Here is a 19,983-nt window from a genome sequence, read left to right as displayed (position 1 = left end):
CCTCAATTTTCGTGGGGGATGCGTTCCGAGACCACCCGCAAAAGTCGAATTTCCGCAAAGCAGAGATGCGGAAGTAAATACACTATTTTTGGCTATGAACAGTATCCCAAGCCTTCCCTTAACACTTTAAATCCCTAAATTACAATTTCCCTTAGCAACCATTTAGATTATTTCCCTTAGCAACCATTTAAACCATGTTTATTTATTAAAGTTTATTTTAAAAAATGTTTTTTAAAGGCAGACAAAAGTTTGGCAATGACATATGATGTCATCGGGCGGGAAAAACCGTGGTATAGGGGGGGAAACCACGACGTATTTTTTAATTAATATTTTTGAAAAACCGTGGTATAGACGTTCCGCGAAGTTCGAACCCGCAAAAATCAAGGAAACACTGTATTGCAAATATACCAATGTATATACTTTTTTGATTATACTTTTTAAAACAATTTAATAAAAGTTACTTTTTAAAAAAAAAAATTGCTCTGGGACTGAGAAAGGGGAGGGAGTATTTATTGAGACGAACCATCGGGATGGGAAAGGGCATTCCAGACTTGTCAAAGGAATGGATACTTAGCCCAACGGGCACGCAGCCTTGGAAAAGGAAATTGAGAGACCTTACCTAAAGAAGTCACTACCGGTAGTAAGAAATGGCTAGATGTTTACTCTGATCTCTTCTCAATATCTTTTACAGGTAGTCTTTGACTTATAACAGTTCACAGTGACTATTTGGAGTTCCAATGGCAGGGGGGAAAGTGACAATTTTTTCATTTATGAGCATTGCTGTTGTAAGTCAAAGACTACCTCTGAAAAGTGTTTAGAAATTACAAATTGTGCAGAATACAGCCGCGCAAGGAGTCATGGGCCTCCCAAGATATGCCCATGTTTCTTCATCAGTCCGCATACTGCATTGGCTGCCAATTGGTTTCCGGGCACAATTCAAAGTGTTGGTGATGTCCTATAAAGCCCTACATGGCATTGGACCAGATTACTTATGGGACCACCTCCTCCTACATGAATCCCAGTGACCAGTCAGGTCCCACAGAGTCGGCCTTCTCCAGGTCCCGTCAACTAGACAATATCATTTGGCAGGATCTAGGGGAAGAGCCTTCTCTGTGGGGGCCCCAGCCCTCTGGAATCAGCTTCCCCCAGAGATTCGTACTGCCCCCACCCTCCTTGCCTTTCGTAAGAATCTGAAAACCTATTTATGCCGTCAGGATTGGGGACATCAGATCCCAGCCTCTGGCCATTGAATGTTTAGTATGCTTACAGCTGTAACTGTATGAATGATTTTAATGTTTAGCCTTTTTATAATGTTTTAAATTAACTGTTTATATTAATTGGATTTAGCTGTATTATTGTATACTGTTTGGTCATTGATATGTTGTGAGCTGCCCCAAGCCCACGGAGAGGGGCGGCATACAAGTCCAATTAAAATAAATAAAAAAATAAATTGCACTATCCCTATGGTCACATGCAGGCGGGCGTTCCACTTACCGGCCGTTAGCGGTATGCCCTCCGGGACTGTTGCGGGGGCATGCAAGTCCGGCGGGAGCGCACATGTCTATTGTGGCGAGATTTGCAAAACCTCAAGCAAAATCTTGCACGAAGATGCTCAGGCAGGTGAGACTTCGCCAATTTTGGGCAATTTTTTTGCTTCCGCGCATGACACATGCATGCACAGGAATCACTGAAAATTGGCAAAACCTTGTGCGTGAGATCATCCTCGTGCAAGATTTCGCTTGCTGTGCATGCGCCAAAGCCAAATCTCGCACGTGTCAGGGCACGGAGACCCGTATGCATCTCAGTTTCCACTACCGGAAGCCCGATCCCAGCCATACCAGCTGCAGTCTATTACTTGGGCACGTGGTTGTTATAGCTAAAAGTCTGAGAAGAGAAAAGTCTTTGAAGGGAAAAAGTATGAAAGACCAGTTCTCTCCAGAAAAAGGACCTTTGGGACAACCATGCCCTGGTTGACCTGAGAATCTCTACAGGCTTTTAACTATACAATTTGTGATGAATACCTTTTGAATGGTGTGGGAGTAGGAATGGATTTCTGGAGGAAAAAATTGCAGACTACAGGAACCAGGAGGCCTACTCAGGGGACCCTGAAGACACTCCAGGTGGCCTCAACTACCCTCTACAAGGGATGTAAATGACTAGGTGTCTGCAAGGAATATAAATCCTTCCCTTCCCCACCACCCTGTCAGAACTGAAGAAGCTTCTTGGATGAGAAGCAAAATGTCTTCAAAGGAGGGAAAAAAACAAGATAATCCAGTTGCCTCCATAAAAAAATACCTTTGGGCCAACCATGACCTGGATGATTCATCATCTCCATAGATTTTGTGCTTTGAAAGGAGGAGTTAACATTGTCCTTTAGGCTATTTTTTGATGGGTGGAACACCCAAGAGAAGAAAATAAAGGCTTTCCCTTCTAGGACACACATTGTAACTTGGGAGAGGTAATAATTTAATTTTTCAAGGGATCAGATGCTGCTTTCCCCGATGCTTATTCTCTGATCAAATTTGAAATTCTCCTTTAAAATAAATCCAGGGACTTGACTATAATTTTTCAAAATCTACTCTCTTTTTTTAGTATAGATTCTTTTCTTTTTTTAATTAAACAGGAGCAAAGGGATTTGAGAGAGGTTCTTATCCAATAAGACATCATATAATCTGTGTTGCAAGTTGCTGGGTGAATAGCTTTATCTCTCGGAAGAAGATTTAGGCCACTGGTTTATCTTTATTTGTTCTATTATTATTCTTTTAAAGGCAGAGTGCCACATAGAGTGAGCTGTAATGACAGACAATATTAACGACGAGAGCTAATTGCATTCAACGTTAACACTGTGAAACCAATGAAGATGAGGGTATGTTCGTTAGTAGGGGGATTTGAAGGACAGTGACATACCAATGGCTACTAAAGGAGTGACGACAGGTACAGCCATCGGGGCAATGAACAGATAAACGTAACGGTTCAGGAAAGGAATCTTCCATGTACTGGAGTCCCCAAGGCCAATGACATTTGTATAAGCATGGTGCATTTTGACATGGTTGTAGGACCCTCGTTCTGCTGTGAAAGCGGAGCAAACCTAGGACAGAAAGAAATGGTAAATAAAGAACACTGCAATTACCCTTGTATGTGTATGGTATGTCTATGATACCCAGCAAATGTGTTAGACTATAGCTAATCATTCACAAAAAGGCTTTTCCCCTGGGACCCACCAGATGACATTGTTTAGTCGACGGGGCCCGGAGAAGGCCAACTCTGTGGGACCTAACCGGCCGCTGGGATTCATGCGGTAGAAGGCGGTCTCGCAGATAAATCCTTTGCAAGTTGCCCAGAATGGCAACTGTGAGTTGGGTGGCCACAGTAACATCATGAATGAATGAATGAATGAATGAATGAATGAATGAATGAATGAATGAATGAATGAATGAATGAATGAATGAATGAATGACACTGCAATTACCCTTGTATGTGTATGGTGGGTCTATGATACCCAGCAAATGTGTTAGACTATAGCTAATCATTCACAAATGATGAACTCCTGCATAATACTCAACAATCAGAATTGCATTCCAAAACATGGTAGCTGGAAGGAACCACACTTAAGAAATCTATATAGAAGATCATAACAAATGAAGATCTTTAAAGTTGCCCTCCTAAATTTGGTTGCTGCTTGTTAAGAGTGTGGAAGATTTAAAGCAATGTTGGTGACAGCAGAAACCTTCAAATCATTTAAATCAAACAGTCATTTGTTTTAAACAGATATATGATAGGTTAAGCGGTTTCACTATAGTCACCTTCAGGAGTCCATAATGTACCAGTGGAGACATTTAGTCAGCCTATGTCAGTGATGGCGAACCTATGGCATGGGTGCCACAGGTGGCACATGGAGCCATATCTGCTAGCACGTGAACCGTTGCCCTAGCTCAGCTCCCACGGGCATGTGTGTGCCGGTCAGCTGATTTTTGGCTCGCACAGAGGCTCTGGGAGGGTGTTTTTGGCTTCCAGAGAGCTTCCGGGGGGGAGAGCGTTTATACCCTCCCCCGGCTCTGGGGAAGCCTTTGGAGCCTGGGGAGGGTAAAACACAAACCTACTGGGCCCACCAGAAGTTGGGAAACAGGCTATTTTCGGCCTCCGGAGCACCTCTGGGGGGTGGGGGAAACTGTTTTTGTCCTCCCCAGGCAGTGAATTATGGGTGTGGGCATTCGTACATGTGCGATATCATGCACGCATGCTCTTTCGGTACCCGAGGGAAAAAAGGTTTATCATCACTGACCTATGTCATCCAATCTACATATATAAAAGCAAAAACCATTCCCGCCGTAATCACAAAATCTCCAGAACCATAAAGCCTACAAACTTGAAATTTGCCATGTATAGTGTTCCCTCGATTTTCGCGAGGGATGCGTTCTGAGACTGCCCGCGAAAGTCAAATTTCCACGAAGTAGAGATGCGGAAGTAAATACACTATTTTTAGCTATGAACAGTATCACAAGCCTTCCCTTAACACTTTAAACCCGTAAATTGCAATTTCCCATTCCCTTAGCAACCATTTAGATTATTACTCACCAGGGTTATTTATTAAAGTTTATTTTAAAAAATATTTATTAAAGGTGAACAAAGGTTTGGCGATGACATATGACATCATCGGGCGGGAAAAACTGTGGTATAGGGGGGAAAAACACAAAGTGTTTTTTAATTAATATTTTTGAAAAACCGTGGTATAGACTTTTCGCGAACTTTGAACCCGCGAAAATCGAGGGAACACTGTATTCCTCTTGGCTTCTAAGTGCTCACTAAGAAAGGATTTCTCAAAATGACCAACAGAGGGGGCTCATGCACACATGCAAGCGAGGTGGGGGAGATTAGGATGAAAAAATACCCGACAGTGCCAGGTCATCAGCTATTTATACATAAATCATATTTACATCACAGAAGTATTCAACTTGTTATTCTGTAGATGAGGGCTGTCAAACTCCCAGTACATGAGCCGGATGGGTCACATGCCGACCACACCCATGCCTGGTTTAGTGAAGGGGAACAAAGTCTTGCTATGTCACATGACCCCAATGTGACGGTGTGAATTTGACCCCACTGCTCTAGATATTCTGATACAGTTTCTACAAAGTAGCTGGGAACTGAAGGGAAGTATAACTAGAAATATTATTTATTTATTTATTTATTTATTTATTTAGTTAGTTAGTTAGTTAGTTAGTTAGTTAGTTAGTTAGTTAGTTAGTTAGTTAGTTAGTTAGTTAGTCAGTCAGTCCAATACATAACACACATTGAAGAGAATAGATATGTAGTAATATAAATAAAGAAAAGAATAGAAGAAAAGATATAAAAGTATAGGTGAACATATTTGAAATGAAGAAAAGATAAATGAGATAATGAGAGACAATTGGACAGGGGACGGAAGGCACACTGGTGCACTTATGCACGCCCCATACTGACCTCTAAGGAACCTGGAGAGGTCAATCATGGATAGTCTAAGGGGAAAATGTTGGGGGTTAGGGGTTGACACTACTGAGTCAGGTAATGAGTTCCATGCTTCGACAACTCGGTTGCTGAAGTCATATGTTTTACAGTCAAGTTTGGAGCGGTTAATATTAAGTTTGAATCTGTTGTGTGCTCTTGTGTTGTTGCGATTGAAGCTGAAGTAGTCATTGACAGGTAGAACGTTGCAGCATATGATCTTGTGGGCAATACTTAGATCGTGTTTTAGGCGACGTAGTTCTAAGCTAGAATCTAGAAATCATGATATGTACAGTAATTCCTCGGAGAGGAGTGGCATATAAATCCAATCAATCAATCAATAGTTGCACCATATTCTAGTTTGCACAGATCTCATTTAGAATTCTGTATCTAGTTCTGGGCACCACACGTTAACAGCATTCAAAGTAGATTTAGTAAATGTGTGGATAAAAAGAAGGCTCAAACGTAGCTTTATGTGGTTGGGTTTGCTTAGTCTTAGGAAAAGACAAATGCAAGATAATGCTTTTTAGATATCCACAAGTATGTCCGATCGAAGTAGGTCAAGGCTTGTTCTCTCTCACTCCATATTGCGAGACACAAAATAAGGGCGTTAACACTACAGATTGCGATTAAATGTTACAGAAGCAGTAAGAGCAAATCGAAAATGGAACCAATCATGCAGAGAGGTGTTGGCTGCCTTCACTCTATGTGCTCAAGTAGAGACTGCAGACAGAGCCATCTGTCCAGGATGCTTTAATTTGGATTCCTACATTAAGTAGGAGATTGGACTTGAGGGCCAAAAGAGCCCCTCCCAACTCTACAATTCTGTGAAATTCAAACATAAAATCACTGCCAGAATGCTTACCTTGCTAATAAGATAATCCTTGACTTATAACCACAAATTGAGACCAGAATTTCTACTGATAAGCAAGGTGGTTGAATGAGTCCCATTGATTTTACAACCTTTTAATTACAGTTAATTAATCACTACACTTGTTAAGTGAATTGTGTTGTTTAATGCAGGCGTCCCCAGACCTTTGGACCTCAGGGATCAGCAAAGTCACAATTTTAAATCCCATGGACCACCAAATTCCTAATTTTAAATCTCACTGGCCCTAATTCATAATTTTAAATCCACTAATATGATTTTTTTTAAAGATAAATATATTTGTAAAATAATGATTAGAGAATTTCCATTTTATTACTATGAAATGCACCTATTTAATGTAACAAAATTATAAATGCTTATTTCATTATTAGAAAATTGTAAATTCTTATTTAATCATAACAAAATCCTTAGAGGTTGTTTAATTGTAACAAAATTATCAAAGTTAGTGTAATGATTACAAAATAATTGAAGCTTATTTGACAGTGGCTTGCTGATGTTGTTAGGAAAGTCAGTCCCATATTCCAGAGCTGTAGCTGTGGCCCCTTTCCCCCTTTCCTTTTCTTTCTTTATCTCCCCTTCTTCCTTTCCTTTCCTTCTTTTCTCTTCTTTCTTTTGCTTCTTTCCTTATTTTTCCTTTCTCTTTCCTTTCCTCTTCTTTCCTTCTTTCTTTTCTCATTTCTTTCCTCTTTCCTTTCCTTCTCTTTCCTGTTCTTTTCTTTTCCTTTTCCTGCACCCAGATGGAGAAAGTGCTCCAGGATGGCCAAAGAGCCAGTCCTATGACTACCACAGCTCTGGAATATGGGACTGGCCCATCTCTCGAGGAGCCTGGCCGAAGTTTCCTGTACTACATCAGCGAGCACTTCTCAAAAGGCAAGGTTGCAGGGGGGGTGAGTTAGCATCTGCAGTGGACTGTAAAATCTGGCTGCTCCCCAGACCGGATGCAATTTACTACTCTCAGTCCAAAGCGGCAGGAGACGAGGGCTGCCTTGCGCCAGCAGCTGGTGAAAAATATACCGAGGTGGAATTTATTTTTATTTAATTATTTATTCGATTTTTTTTTTATGCCACCCTTCTCCTTAGACTCAGGGCGGCTTACAACATGTTAGCAATAGCACATTTTAACAGAGCCAGCCTATTGCCCCCACAATCTGGGTCCTCATTTTACCCACCTCGGAAGGATGGAAGGCTGAGTCAACCTTGAGCCGGTGATGAGATTTGAACCGCTGACCTTTAGTGGCTTTAGTCAGCTTTAGTGGCCTGCAGTACAGCACTCCACCTACTGCGCCACCCCGGAATGCTGATGCCACACAAATGCAAACAGCACTTTGCTCCTGCAGCTTCCAGCCATCACAACTCCCACTTGGGCCCACTTGAGCAGCACCACCATCGCAACTGCGTCAGTATTCCGTTCCAAGTGCCACTGCAGGGCAGAGATTTCCAGCCCCACCTCAGCTGGTCCCATATTCCAGAGCTGTAGTAGTCACACTCATAGGACTGGCCTGCTGCAGCTCCTCCACCACCAGGGGGCACTGTCCATTGCAGACTCTAGCTCATCCCCCTGCAAACTCGTCTCTCGAGGAGCGCTCGCTGAAACGGGGACCAATCTAGCAGGCGCTTTCCCTTGGGCCCCCCACCTGGAGGCCTCACAAAAGAAGAGGTGTCGGCCCAAAAGGCAGCTGAACCGTCCCCCGCCCCCTGCAGCTGTTCGGCCTAGTGTGGCGAGTTCTTGGTCTTACCTTCCTGTTCCAGCTTGTGTGGCTTGTACCACTATACTCAAGATGGTGCTCAGCCTTAAGAGGGGCTGGCATGTGAGCGGGTTGATGTTGGATGGTGCAGCCTTGTGTTCCCATCCACGGGCGGGATTAATTGTTCTCGGCCACATCCAGCCCAGGAGCTAAGATTTCTCAGTGGACCACCAAAACTTTCTCACGGACTACCAGTGGTCCGTGGACCACAGGTTGGTTACCTGTGTTCTAAGTTGCTCTTTCTTTTATTTATTTATCTATCTATCTATCTATCTATCTATCTATCTATCTATCTATCTATCTATCTATCTATCTATCTATCTATCTATTGGATTTGTACGCCGCCCCTCTTTGTGTATTGCAGACTTAACATATGTTGGAATATATGCATTTAATGCATCCATATTAATCCATAATAAAAGAAGTTTGGAAATATAAAATAAGCACTAAAGTATTTTTGGTTCCCTGAAGGTCACCCAGTTGTACTAATTGTGACCAGAAATATCTTCTTCTCTGCTTATGATACAGAATCAAAAGCACTTCACCTATGTCGATAAATGAGCTTTCTAAAATGAATCAGGGGATCAGGTATAAATAGTCTCCGACATTTCAGGTGCACTCAGTTCAATGAATCTGTGGTTTGTTTCCCCCCCCAAGAAATGCTGTTATTTGGGGGGGGGGTTGTCTACAACTTGTCATAGCCAACTCGCCACACTGACTCAACACTGTCAACTCACTGTAGCCAACTTGCTACGAGCCAACTTGTCCTGGGACAAGAGTTACACTAACATGAAAAAAGTAGTGCAATAGAATCCTTTAAAAAAGAGTGCTAAAGGAGGGACAAAATTGAAAGGTGAATGATGAAAATTTATACACACACACTGCTCAAAAAAATAAAGGGAACACTTAAACAACACAATATAACTTATGATGCCTTAATCACTGCTGTACACCAAACTGTATTGTTTGAGTAGAAAACGTAAACCCATATAAAGGACACATGGTCTTGTATGCAATTATAGAACTGGGCTTATGGACAATTACTTAGAAACATTTCCAGCCTTCCCCCATGAATTACTTCAAGAATTCCTACCCAACTTATATAGAGTAAAAGGAATGAGGTTAACAGAAAGAACTGTTAAGAACTTGTACAATCTAATTTACTTCTATCAAATAATCTTTAGATATGGATTTATTGTGTGGCAAAGGTTGGGTCACCTTTTTTGGACAGCCCTACATACTTGTAAGAAATAATTATAGATAATTAGTTTTAATTATATGAGCCATAACAGTTTGTGAACCAAACCTAATTGAAAACTATACTGCTCAAAAAAATAATGGGAACACTTAAACAACACAATATGACTCCAAGTAAATCAACAACAACAACAACAACAATAATAATAATAATAATAATAATAATAATAATTTATTAGATTTGTATGCCGCAACACTGATTTATTTATTTGTTTGTTTGATTGATTGATTGGATTTGGATGCCGCCCCTCTCCAACACTCAATTTCACCTACTGTTGTGTACATTCAACTTTGTACAGAACAAAGTATTCAATGAGAATATTTCATTCATTCAGATCTAGGATGTGCTATTGTATGTATGTGTGTGTGTACATATACATACATACATACATACATACATACATACATACATACAGTAGTCCCTCGCTATATCGCGCTTCACCCACCACGGCTTCACTTCATCGCGGGTTTTAAAGTCAGCGTTGGCACAGATACAGGACAAGCCAACCAGCCCGCGGCTGGGCGAACGATGAGCGGGGCGGGGACTGAGCTCCGGTGGAGGCCCGTCCCCTCGTTCAACCCGCCTTGCCAGTGCCGAGAAGGCAGTCTTTGGAGGCGCGCTTACTGGTTGGCAGCGGCGGCGGTGTGCTTGGGGTTGTAGAAAGAGCTGGGAAGGAGAAGAAATTCCCCATCGCGGATTTCACCTATTGCGGCCGGGTCTGGAACGTAACACCAGTGATAGGTGAGGGACTACTGTACATACATACATATATATTGAATTGTTCCACAGCAAGTTAGCTGTAGCCAGTTGACCGTGGTCAGTTGTCTCATTCTGTTCTTGGGGCATGTATGCTGGCTATTTCCCACTCATCCTTTTTGGAAAAGAATAAAAATTAAATTATAAACTACATGCAAAAAAAATATTATTGACTTCCTTGGAATGCTGCTGAGAAGGAAATAGATGATTGATTGTTGACTAGAGCTATTGATTTATTTCAAGCTGTTCCAACCATCTGCCCTTCAGTGGTACAGAACAATGCCAATTTTAGTTCCATTTTACTGTGATGTGCAACACAACTTCCTACACTTAATTGCAAATAGCATTAAAACCCATTAAATATTCCCAGTTCTACTAACTTGCAGAAACACAACAGAGCTGATTTTTGCCAATTGTGGCACTAATGTTATTACTTTCTATGACCTAACAACAGGAAGGAGGAAAGGATTTTCAAATATATTAATGCAATTATCCATCAAGATCCAATAAAGAGGGAACGAAAACTTTAGTAGACCTAACGTAAGGCTTCTGTTTACTGATTTAGCATAACTGACATATTTAATTAGTTAAATAATGTGGAAAGAACTCCTTCGTTCCTAAAACACTATGTCCAAATAACAACTGTGTATTTATGGAGTATCGACAGTATCAACATCAGGTGCACAATATAAATAACATGCTTTTTTAAATGACCCAGATTGCAGATTTAATCTATTTGGCAACTGCTATCATCTCTTTAATTATAAGTAGCCACAATTAATTTAGTTGATGGTATTATTACTTCATCGTTACTGCATTCATACAAGCAATGAATCAATGTAGCATTAGGCTAGTTGTTTTCTCCCACAATACTTAAGAAAAAAAATAATCTGTACATTGGATTTTATGAATCTGGCAATATCCCCAAGCATTTCCAAGTAATTTTACAGTGAAACATTGATTGTAGGCTGTCTTGAAACTTGAAAATCAGGACGGGCATGTTTCAAAATAACTGTGTTTGTTTTCTTATTAAATATGACCATAAACTCTCTTAAATTGTATAATTCTAGCAGTGTATCCAGCAAATGAAATAAATGCATATGGTTTAACTAATGTAATTTATGCAGGTTGTGTCCATTTTTCATTTTGGACCAATATCTACAGAAGTCTTGCCCTGCTTTCTATCTCTCAGAGAACGGGATTAGCTAAAAACAAACCTCAATGAAGAATATGCTCCATAATTTGCTCCATGATTTGGATTCCACCAGAGCATTGTGACTAGCCAAGTGGCTGGCCTTCACAGCGAGGGTATGATGGGCCACACCCAGGACAGCAATGCCCACCAGGAACACAAAAGGGTTACTGGAACGGAGAAGCAGGAATCCTGCAAATAGAAAAGAAGCACTTAGACTCTTTACAGATATATGCAGTCATTTATCATCTTCCATGACAGTCTTTACAAATATAATTTGATAACTAGGTTCAGTTCAAAGCTACATGAGAACATACGTAGTGTCCTTCTGGATGAGATCTCTGGCTAGCTCATCCAGAGGTCTGTTCATGGAATGGCCAACCAAGCAAGGAAGCCCATCCACAGTAGAGACCTTCAGAGACAGCCACACTGCCACCCAGGATAATCTCCATGTCTTCTATGAATTGGTCCAACCCCCTTTTTTTTTGAAGCCAACCAATCTGGTAGCAAACACCACATCTTGTTAGTAATGAATGGCCGATACTGTGATATTTCCAGGCTGACCTTGAGGGCCAGATTTAAGCACCCCGCAGGCTGGATTCAGCCTGTGGGCCTTGAGTTTAATTTAATTTAATTTAATTTAATTTATGAATTAGTGAGCCGCCCAACTCCTTTCAGACTCTGGGCAGTGTACAATCTGTAAAAATATATATAAAAAGAGTATAGAATCATAGAATCATAAAGTTGGAAGGGACCTCCAGGGTCATTGAGTCCAACCCCCTGCTCAATGCAGGATTCATTAAACCATCCCAGAAAGATGACTGTCCAGTCTCTGTTTGAAGATGTCCAATGAAGGTGAGTTCACCTTAACTGGACGTATAAAATCCCCTTAATAAAAAACATTCATATTTCTGGGCTGGAGCTAGATGTTATCGTTTACAGTCCCCAAACCTGCTGGCAAAGCCAAGTTTTTAAGGGTCTCCAGAGGTAGTTGGTTCCAGAGAGCCAAAGGCCCTCCCCCATAGTCCCACCAAATGGCACTTTTTGGGCGATGGGACCCACAGGAGGCCAACCCTGTGGGATCTAACCAGTCTCTGGGAAGTGTAAGGCAGTCCCATAAATAATCTGAATTTGACACCCATGTTCTAGATGTGGGCATTACAATATTGGCAACTCATTTCTTATTATCTCTATGATGCTGTTGCCCTTTTTTATAGCAGATGTTGACCCTGTGTCAACATTTTCATTGAACTGTTTATCATTATTCCAATTTCCTTTTCTTTATCACTGCTAGTTCTGAACACATATGTTTGTAGGAATAGTTAGGTTTTAGGGGGCAACGTACATCACTTTACACTTGCTCACACAGAATAACATCTGACATTTGATGCTCATTGGTGCAGTGATCCTTTTGGAATTGTTTACAGCCCTTCATTGCTTTTACCAATTTGAACAATTTGGTGTCAAGCTGTGTCGGCTATTCCACCAGTCATTTGAGATTATTTACAAATAAGTTTAAAAGCACCAGTCCTAGAACAGAGCCTTGGAGTCCCTGCTAGTTACATCTCTTCATTGTGAAAAATGTCCATTTATTCTTATTATTGGTTTTCTATTCTTTAGTCAGTTGTCTATAGATAGATACTCATGAGATAGGCTTGCTATTTACAATTCAACAAAGTGTAATGCTTTAAGGATTGCCTAATTGTATGTTTTACGCATATTCCTGTTTTTTGGAAGATCCAGCAGGGCATTTCAGGTTAAGTCCCAGAACTGATGGATTTGCCAGGAATTGCAGCCCCATTCGATTTGAAGCACAAATCATATTTGAAAGGCAGGGCAGAAATTTAAAAGGCTGCAGTATGATAATCTCTAATTTAATATCCCTTTTCCAGTTGTAATTACCCTTGCTAAACAATCTCTAAAATATATATCGGTAACTAAAGACCCAATTTTATTTATTATTTATTTATTTATTTATTGCATTTGTATGCCACCCCTCTCCGTAGACTCGGGGTGGCTAACAACAGTAATAAAAACAGCGTATAACAATCCAATATTAAAACAGTTAAAAACCCTTATTATAAAACCAAACATACATACAGACATACCATGCATAAAATTGTAAAGGCCTAGGGGGAAAGAGTATCTCAGTTCCCCCATGCCTGGCGGCAGAGGTGGGTTTTAAGAAGCTTACGAAAGGCGAGGAGGGTGGGGGCAATTCTAATCTCTGGGGGGAGTTGGTTCCAGAGGGCCGGGGCCGCCACAGAGAAGGCTCTCCCCCTGGGTCCCGCCAAGCGACATTGTTTAGTTGACGGGACCCGGAGAAGACCCACTCTGTGGGACCTAACTGGTCGCTGGGATTCGTGCAGCAGAAGGCGGGCCCTGAGATAATTTGGTCCAGTGCCATGAAGGACTTTATAGGTCATAACCAACACTTTGAATTGTGACTGGAAACTGATCGGCAACCAATGCAGACTGCGGAGTTTTGGTGTAACATGGGCATATTTGGGAAAGCCCATGATTGCTCTTGCAGCTGCATTCTGCACGATCTAGGAAGTTTCCGAACACTTTTCAAAGTGTTTTCAAATTTTGCCCATTTTAGTGGGCACTATGAGGCATTTACTTTGGCTGAACCCTCAATTTAAAGAACATTCAGTATGACTTGGTCTGTGCAAGACCATTCCTTGAGATAAGATGGCATTGTCATTTTCTAGGATGAAAGCAGATGATATGACGTGACAGTGATGATTTCATATTTCAGCCTCTTACAGATCTGCTATCACATCTGGTAATCTGATATTTGAAAGCATTAACTTGATACCTTAAATACAAAAATAGTATATAGCTGCAGGGCATGACTTGCAATCACTATGATTATCTCAATGTTACTTGGAATAATCCATTAACAGCATAAGCAGGCACCTTGTCCTATTAATAGTCTCAATGGATATTTGTCCAGCCTAGGAATAATTGAAGTACCAAGGTTCACCTTGCAGCATAGCATAATGTTGCTATATTTATAATTACAAAGCATTTTATTAAACAGCCACACTTCTCCTTAGTTGTCAACCTCTTCATCATGTATCAAATGAATCATATAAGATACACTCAGAGAAAGCCACTTTTTATCTCAAAAGAAAGGAGAATCTAGCATGTATATGTTGCCCTGCCCTTTCTTCGAGGAATTTATTGCATTATGTTATGGTTCTTTGTCTTTGAAATAAACATTTTTTTGGAAAGCCAAAAGACTGTGGTAACCCAAGATCTCCAATGGAGATACATGAAAGGATAGCCTGAATCAGAACTGGGGCCCTCCTACTAAATCTGAGTAATTTGCCACAAAAAAGATAAAGAAAAAATAACTTTATTCCAGAGGCTGTCCCAAAAGAATAGTTTTAATTTCATTGATATACAGTGGTACATCTACTTATGAACTTAATTCATTCTGTGACCAGGTTCTTAAGTAGAAAAGTTTGTAAGAAGAAGCAATTTTTCCCATAATCATTGTAAAAGCAAATAACTTGTGCAATTGGGGAAACCACAGTGAGGGTGGAAGCCCTGTTTCCTCCCAGGAGATTCCTAGAGAGGCCCCACGGAGGCTTCTTCCTACCTTTTCTGGCCCTGTTTCATCCCAGGAGATTCCTAGAGAGGCTCCACGGAGGCTTCTCCCTGCCTTTTCTGGCCCTGTTTCCTCCCAGGAAATTCCTAGAGAGGCCCCACGAGGCTTCTCCCCCCCATTTCTGGCCCTGTTTCCTCCCAGGAAATTCCTAGAGAGGCCCCACAAGGCTTCTCCCTGCCTTTTCTGGCCCTGTTTCCCCCCTCCCCCCCAGGAGATTCCTAGAGAGCCCCATGGAGGCTTCTCCCTGCCTTTTCCGGTTACAGTTTCGGAGGTTCAGGTTTGTAAGTGAAAAATGGTTCTTGAGAAGAGGCAAAAAAAATGTGAACACCCGGTTCTTATCTAGAAAAGTTCGTAAGTACAGGTGTTTGTAGGTAGAGGTACCACTGTACAGTAATTGTTTGGGGTTCTCGGTTTCACCTTCCCTACCCTCATGCCTTCCATATAAATTGAACCACATGCATATCATTCCTATCAGCATGGCATTCGGTTATGTTGGCTATGACCAAATAATGCTACAAACCAATATATCTGCCTGATACCAGATTCAAGAAGGCTGTCCTTTACTATATACAATATTCAGGTGCGTTGCTACTGGATAATGCACCGAGACAGCTTGCCCCCATCAAATGCATTTTAGGTATTCTGTTTTCATGACTACTTCAGAAAAGAAAAGCATTTCAAATCTGCCCTTAGGAAGGTTGACTAAGGAAGCTATGCCTTCATGCTTTTCCTCCCTGCATCCTGATATAAAGAGAAACATTTTAGAGTTTCCCCAACTTTAGGACTGTACAGCAAAATACTCTGAAGCAATTGGTGACTGATCATCCCCAACCTATCCTCTTAGATCAATAGTACTACTCCCACAGCACAAAGATGCTTAGGGCTTATCTGTCCTGTGTTGTGGTTGGCTCTGGCCCAGCTCCTGCCCCAGGGAATGTGGAGGTGGATGCAGGGGAAACTTCAACATGTCACAGGCCTGTGTTATTGCCAACAGAGTCAGTTCAGAGTTTAGTTTCCTCGGACGAAGAAGAAGGTGGGAGTGACTTGGAAGAGGGGGGCTTGGCACACAGCCCAGGCAGTCAATCTCCATTATCTTCCATTGATTCGGATAAAGACGTCTTGGACCCACGCAAGCACAGAATTATGTGTAGAAGAGACCAAGTAAGGACATATTACAGGAGATAAGAGAGGCCACCTGTGTTTGGGTGGGGCTCCAATAATTAGGGCTGCTGCTACAAATAGCAGCGTGTGGGTTTGGCCGTTGTGGAAGAGTATCTGATCGCAGTTCTTCAAGGAATCGTGCCTTGACTTTGTTGATTTTTCATGTCTTTGAAACCAAGGCAGAGCAAAGTATGTGGGTGTTGGAAGAAGAAGCGGTGTGAAGTTTCTTCACAGCTGCTAGCTAAGTACTTAATAACTGCTTAAGGGAAATTGTACAGACTACCCGGTTGTTTTGGGACAAATGCTCTTTGCAATACAAAAAGAGTGCTTAGTTTATTTTGAATTTTGTGATAAAGAACATTGTTTTGAATTTTCAAATGTGTGTGTGTGTCTGAAATTTGTACCCTTGAATTTTCGGGAGGCTCCTACCAGAGAGCCCGGCAGAACAGTCCTGCTTGCTCTGGGCTGAGCACTGCCCATGCGCAATTTCTCAACTGGAATGCATTACATTGTCCTCCCCCACAAAGCCTGCATCCATTCATTCCTAGCCCCTCTGTAAAAGCAGTATTTTCATACTTTGGTTGGCAGAAGCAGAGCCAAATGGTCAGCAAATAATGGTAAGCAAAGTTCAGGGAAAGGCACCTACCCTGTTCTTATTGGCCATTGTCCCTTCCCTAGCCTTTGGTTTTCAGAGTCATTTACCTTTTGGCAGTGCAGCTGTCAAGATCTTCTGCTGAGCCAAACACCCACGTTTCCCACTTCTCTTCCTAACTGACGGGATGCAGAAAAGAAGAAGGACACTTTGAGAGGCCAGCTATCTTGGCATTAAAAAGATCCTGATTCTCCTTCCTCCACAGAAGTTTCCTGCAGGGAGCTCTCCGCAGTACAACTCCCTGCCATCGCTCAGTACAGCCAGCACTAAAGCAGAAGTTTTTAGTACATCAGTCCAGAGGGAACCAGCAGAGTTTTGGATGTAGGGCATGTGTCAAAAGGGAACCAATGACATGTTTGAAGAACATCCTATCCCGATTCCACAATTTGGATACATCCACACTGAATCCATGATTGACATGTCACTGGTCCACTTGCACCACAGATTCATGTTAAGCATAGACATGTCCAGCAGTCCATCCACAAAGCGTTTGATATCTGTACGAAACACTGCAGGGCTAAGAAAGTTCTGTGTTGACTTCTTCACAGCACTGCCTGTTCTAATAGCCCTTCTCATATGACTATGAGATGAAGGGTGGGTTTGCTGTGCACGCATGCACCCATAACAATCAAAACATAGCCTCTGCGCATGTGCAGAAGCAAAAAAACTCCCATGGAGACACCAACAGAACCGGCTCCGTGATGTCATTACCGAACTACTAACTATTTTAAAGAGCCGGTTAGAACCAGGAGGAGCCCACCCCTGTGGCACATCTTTTAGCACAGTGATGGCAATCCTTTTTTTCTCAGGTGCCGAAAGAGCAGGCGCGCACACTATTGTGCATGCGTGAGTGCCCACACCCATAATTCAAAGCCTGGGGAGGGTGAAAACAGCCTCCCCCACCCCCCGGAGACCCTCTGGAGGACAGGAAATGGCCTGTTTCCCCACTTCTGGTGGGCCCAGTAGGTTCATGTTTTGCCCACTCCAAGCTCCAAAGGCTTTCCTGGAGCTGGGGGAGGGTAAAATGCCCTCCCCCATACCACTGGAGGCTCTCTGCAAGCCAAAAATGCCCTTCCAGAGCCTCTGTGCAAGACATTGGAGTTGAGCTAGCGCAACCGCTTACATGCCAGCAGATATGACTCCGCGTGCCAACTGTGGCACCCGTGCCATAGGTTCACCATCACTGTTCTAATAGATCTTCAAGGAAACCATGAGCTGTTTCATCATGGAACAGCAGTGAAATGACCCACAGTTTCTTCATAGGGTTGTGGCCATAACTCCTTGGTAGAAAGAATCAGAGGCAGCTTCCGCAGGGAGCCCTACACCTGTTAGGAGCCTCCGAGTGAACGTTTGCAAATTAAATCAGTCCCTGGAGCTTTTCTGCCAGCACCATGGGTAGCTTTACCAGGGCACTTTCCTTCTACTTTCTTTCCTGTACGAGGAATCTAAAAATATTTGCTGTTTCCCTTTTCCCCACCAGGCAACAAGAGAAGAAGGAGAGAGAAATGGAGAAAAGCTTTTTGGTTTCCAGTTCTCCAGGTCCAGGGAATCACCCCAGCAGGCTTGCCTACAGCCATTTACCAGTACTCCACACTCCTCCCTACTTCTGGTGTGGATAAAACACCTGGTCTGTTCCATTGCCAATGCCAAGACAGAGGAGGGGTTGGAAATGCAGTCAGAACTTTCCTAAGCTGGCATTATTTTCTGCTGTCTCACTCTAGAAAGCAGCACCTTAGTGTTGTCACGCACAACAACTCTTAAGCCACCAGGGTGGTGTCATAGTTAAGGTGTCGAAGCCAAGTTCAAATCCCACTCAGCTGCGGAGCTTACTGGGCGCTCTCTACCCAGCTAATCATTCTCAATCCAGTCTGTTTCACAAGGTTGTCGGATATAAGTACGATAAGCCAAGGTAATGCAGTTTCATGCCAGCGTAGAAAAGTTCACCCACTATGATTATCCTTGCTTAATATATTGTACCACCACATATTAATGGCAACCTCTTGAAGACTCTTATTCATTCATTCATTCATTCATTCATTCATTCATTCATTCATTCATTCATTCATTCGTCCAATACACAAATACATAGGGAGAAAAATAGACATGTAGTAATATATATAAGGGTAAAGTGAACTTAGAGGAGGTGATATATGAAAGAAAGAGAATATATATGATAAGTGAGAGAAAGGAAAGACAATTGGACAGGGGACGAAAGGCACACCAGTGCACTTATGTACGCCCCTTACTGGCCTCTTAGGAACCTGGAGAGGTCAATCGTGGAGAGTCTAAGGGAGAAATGTTGAGGGTTAGGCGTTGACACAATTGAGTCCGGCAATGAGTTCCACGCTTCGATAACTCGATTGTTGAAATCATATTTTTTACAGTCAAGTTTGGAGCGGTTCGTATTAAGTTTGAATCTGCTGCGTGCTCTTGTGTTGTTGCGGTTGAAGCTGAAGTAGTCATTGACCGGTAGGACGTTGCAGCATATGATCTTGTGGGCAATACTCAAATATTATTATTTATCAGATTTGTATGCCGCCCCTCTCCGTAGACTCCATAGACTCCGTAGACTCAGGGCTAACAACAATGTTCCATTGTCAATTATAACAACACCAGAGCAGTGCTTATGATCATTTTTTTAAAAAAAAGTGTGTAGATACAGCCTTTTTTACTATTGCACATCAGATAATAGTAAGTCATGTTGCTACATGAAAATTGTCAGCGTGCCAAAAAAAGGGGGGGTGCTGATCCCGCGGGCTGCTGTAGTCTGCGGGATCAGACAAATTTTCCATTTCATCTAGCCCGTCTCTTGGTGAGCAGTCAGACATTCCAAAGAAACTTTTAAGTAGGACAAGATTTCACTGCTAGATGCTTAATCAGTCATCAGAAATTACACACTGTGCTTTCCTAGCTTCCAAAAGAGCAACTCTGCTATTATTATTTTCCTCCCCCGAATTGGAGGAATTTGAAATGACATTGATATGTTTGCAAAAAATAAAATAAAAATAAAAAACTTGGGTGTGGGGGGGGTGGGTTAGGAGAAGCAACAAAGGGTGTTGTCAGATCTTAAGACTCAACACTATTTCCCTGCTTACGCACTCCTGAATCAGAGATCCTTTCTGTACCAACTTCTGCAGCACAGTTAAGTCTTTTAAGGTGCTGCCACGTGCTATGTTATTTTTTTCTCGGTGGTTTCCCCTGTTACATCATCTACTACACAAGACACCAAC

The 19,983-nt window shown here is 42.1% G+C and overlaps 1 protein-coding gene across 1 annotated transcript in view; it reads right to left on the bottom strand.

Annotated features, from left to right (window-relative positions):
• The window catches only part of FADS6 (fatty acid desaturase 6), a 32,454-nt gene that overhangs the window by 9,880 nt on the left and 2,591 nt on the right, over nucleotides 1-19,983 (bottom strand). Inside the window, exons 2-3 of the mRNA XM_070739967.1 lie at nucleotides 11,347-11,513; nucleotides 2,908-3,088 (exon numbers count right to left, since the gene is read on the bottom strand). Coding sequence (XP_070596068.1) covers nucleotides 2,908-3,088; nucleotides 11,347-11,513 — 348 coding nt within the window. The remainder of the gene's footprint in view (nucleotides 1-2,907; nucleotides 3,089-11,346; nucleotides 11,514-19,983) is intronic.

This window comes from Erythrolamprus reginae, chromosome 2 (genome assembly GCF_031021105.1).
Source record: "Erythrolamprus reginae isolate rEryReg1 chromosome 2, rEryReg1.hap1, whole genome shotgun sequence".
Taxonomy (NCBI): domain Eukaryota; kingdom Metazoa; phylum Chordata; class Lepidosauria; order Squamata; family Dipsadidae; genus Erythrolamprus; species Erythrolamprus reginae.
Note: the sequence above shows the minus strand (reverse complement) of the source record. Positions and strands in the feature narration are given on the sequence as shown.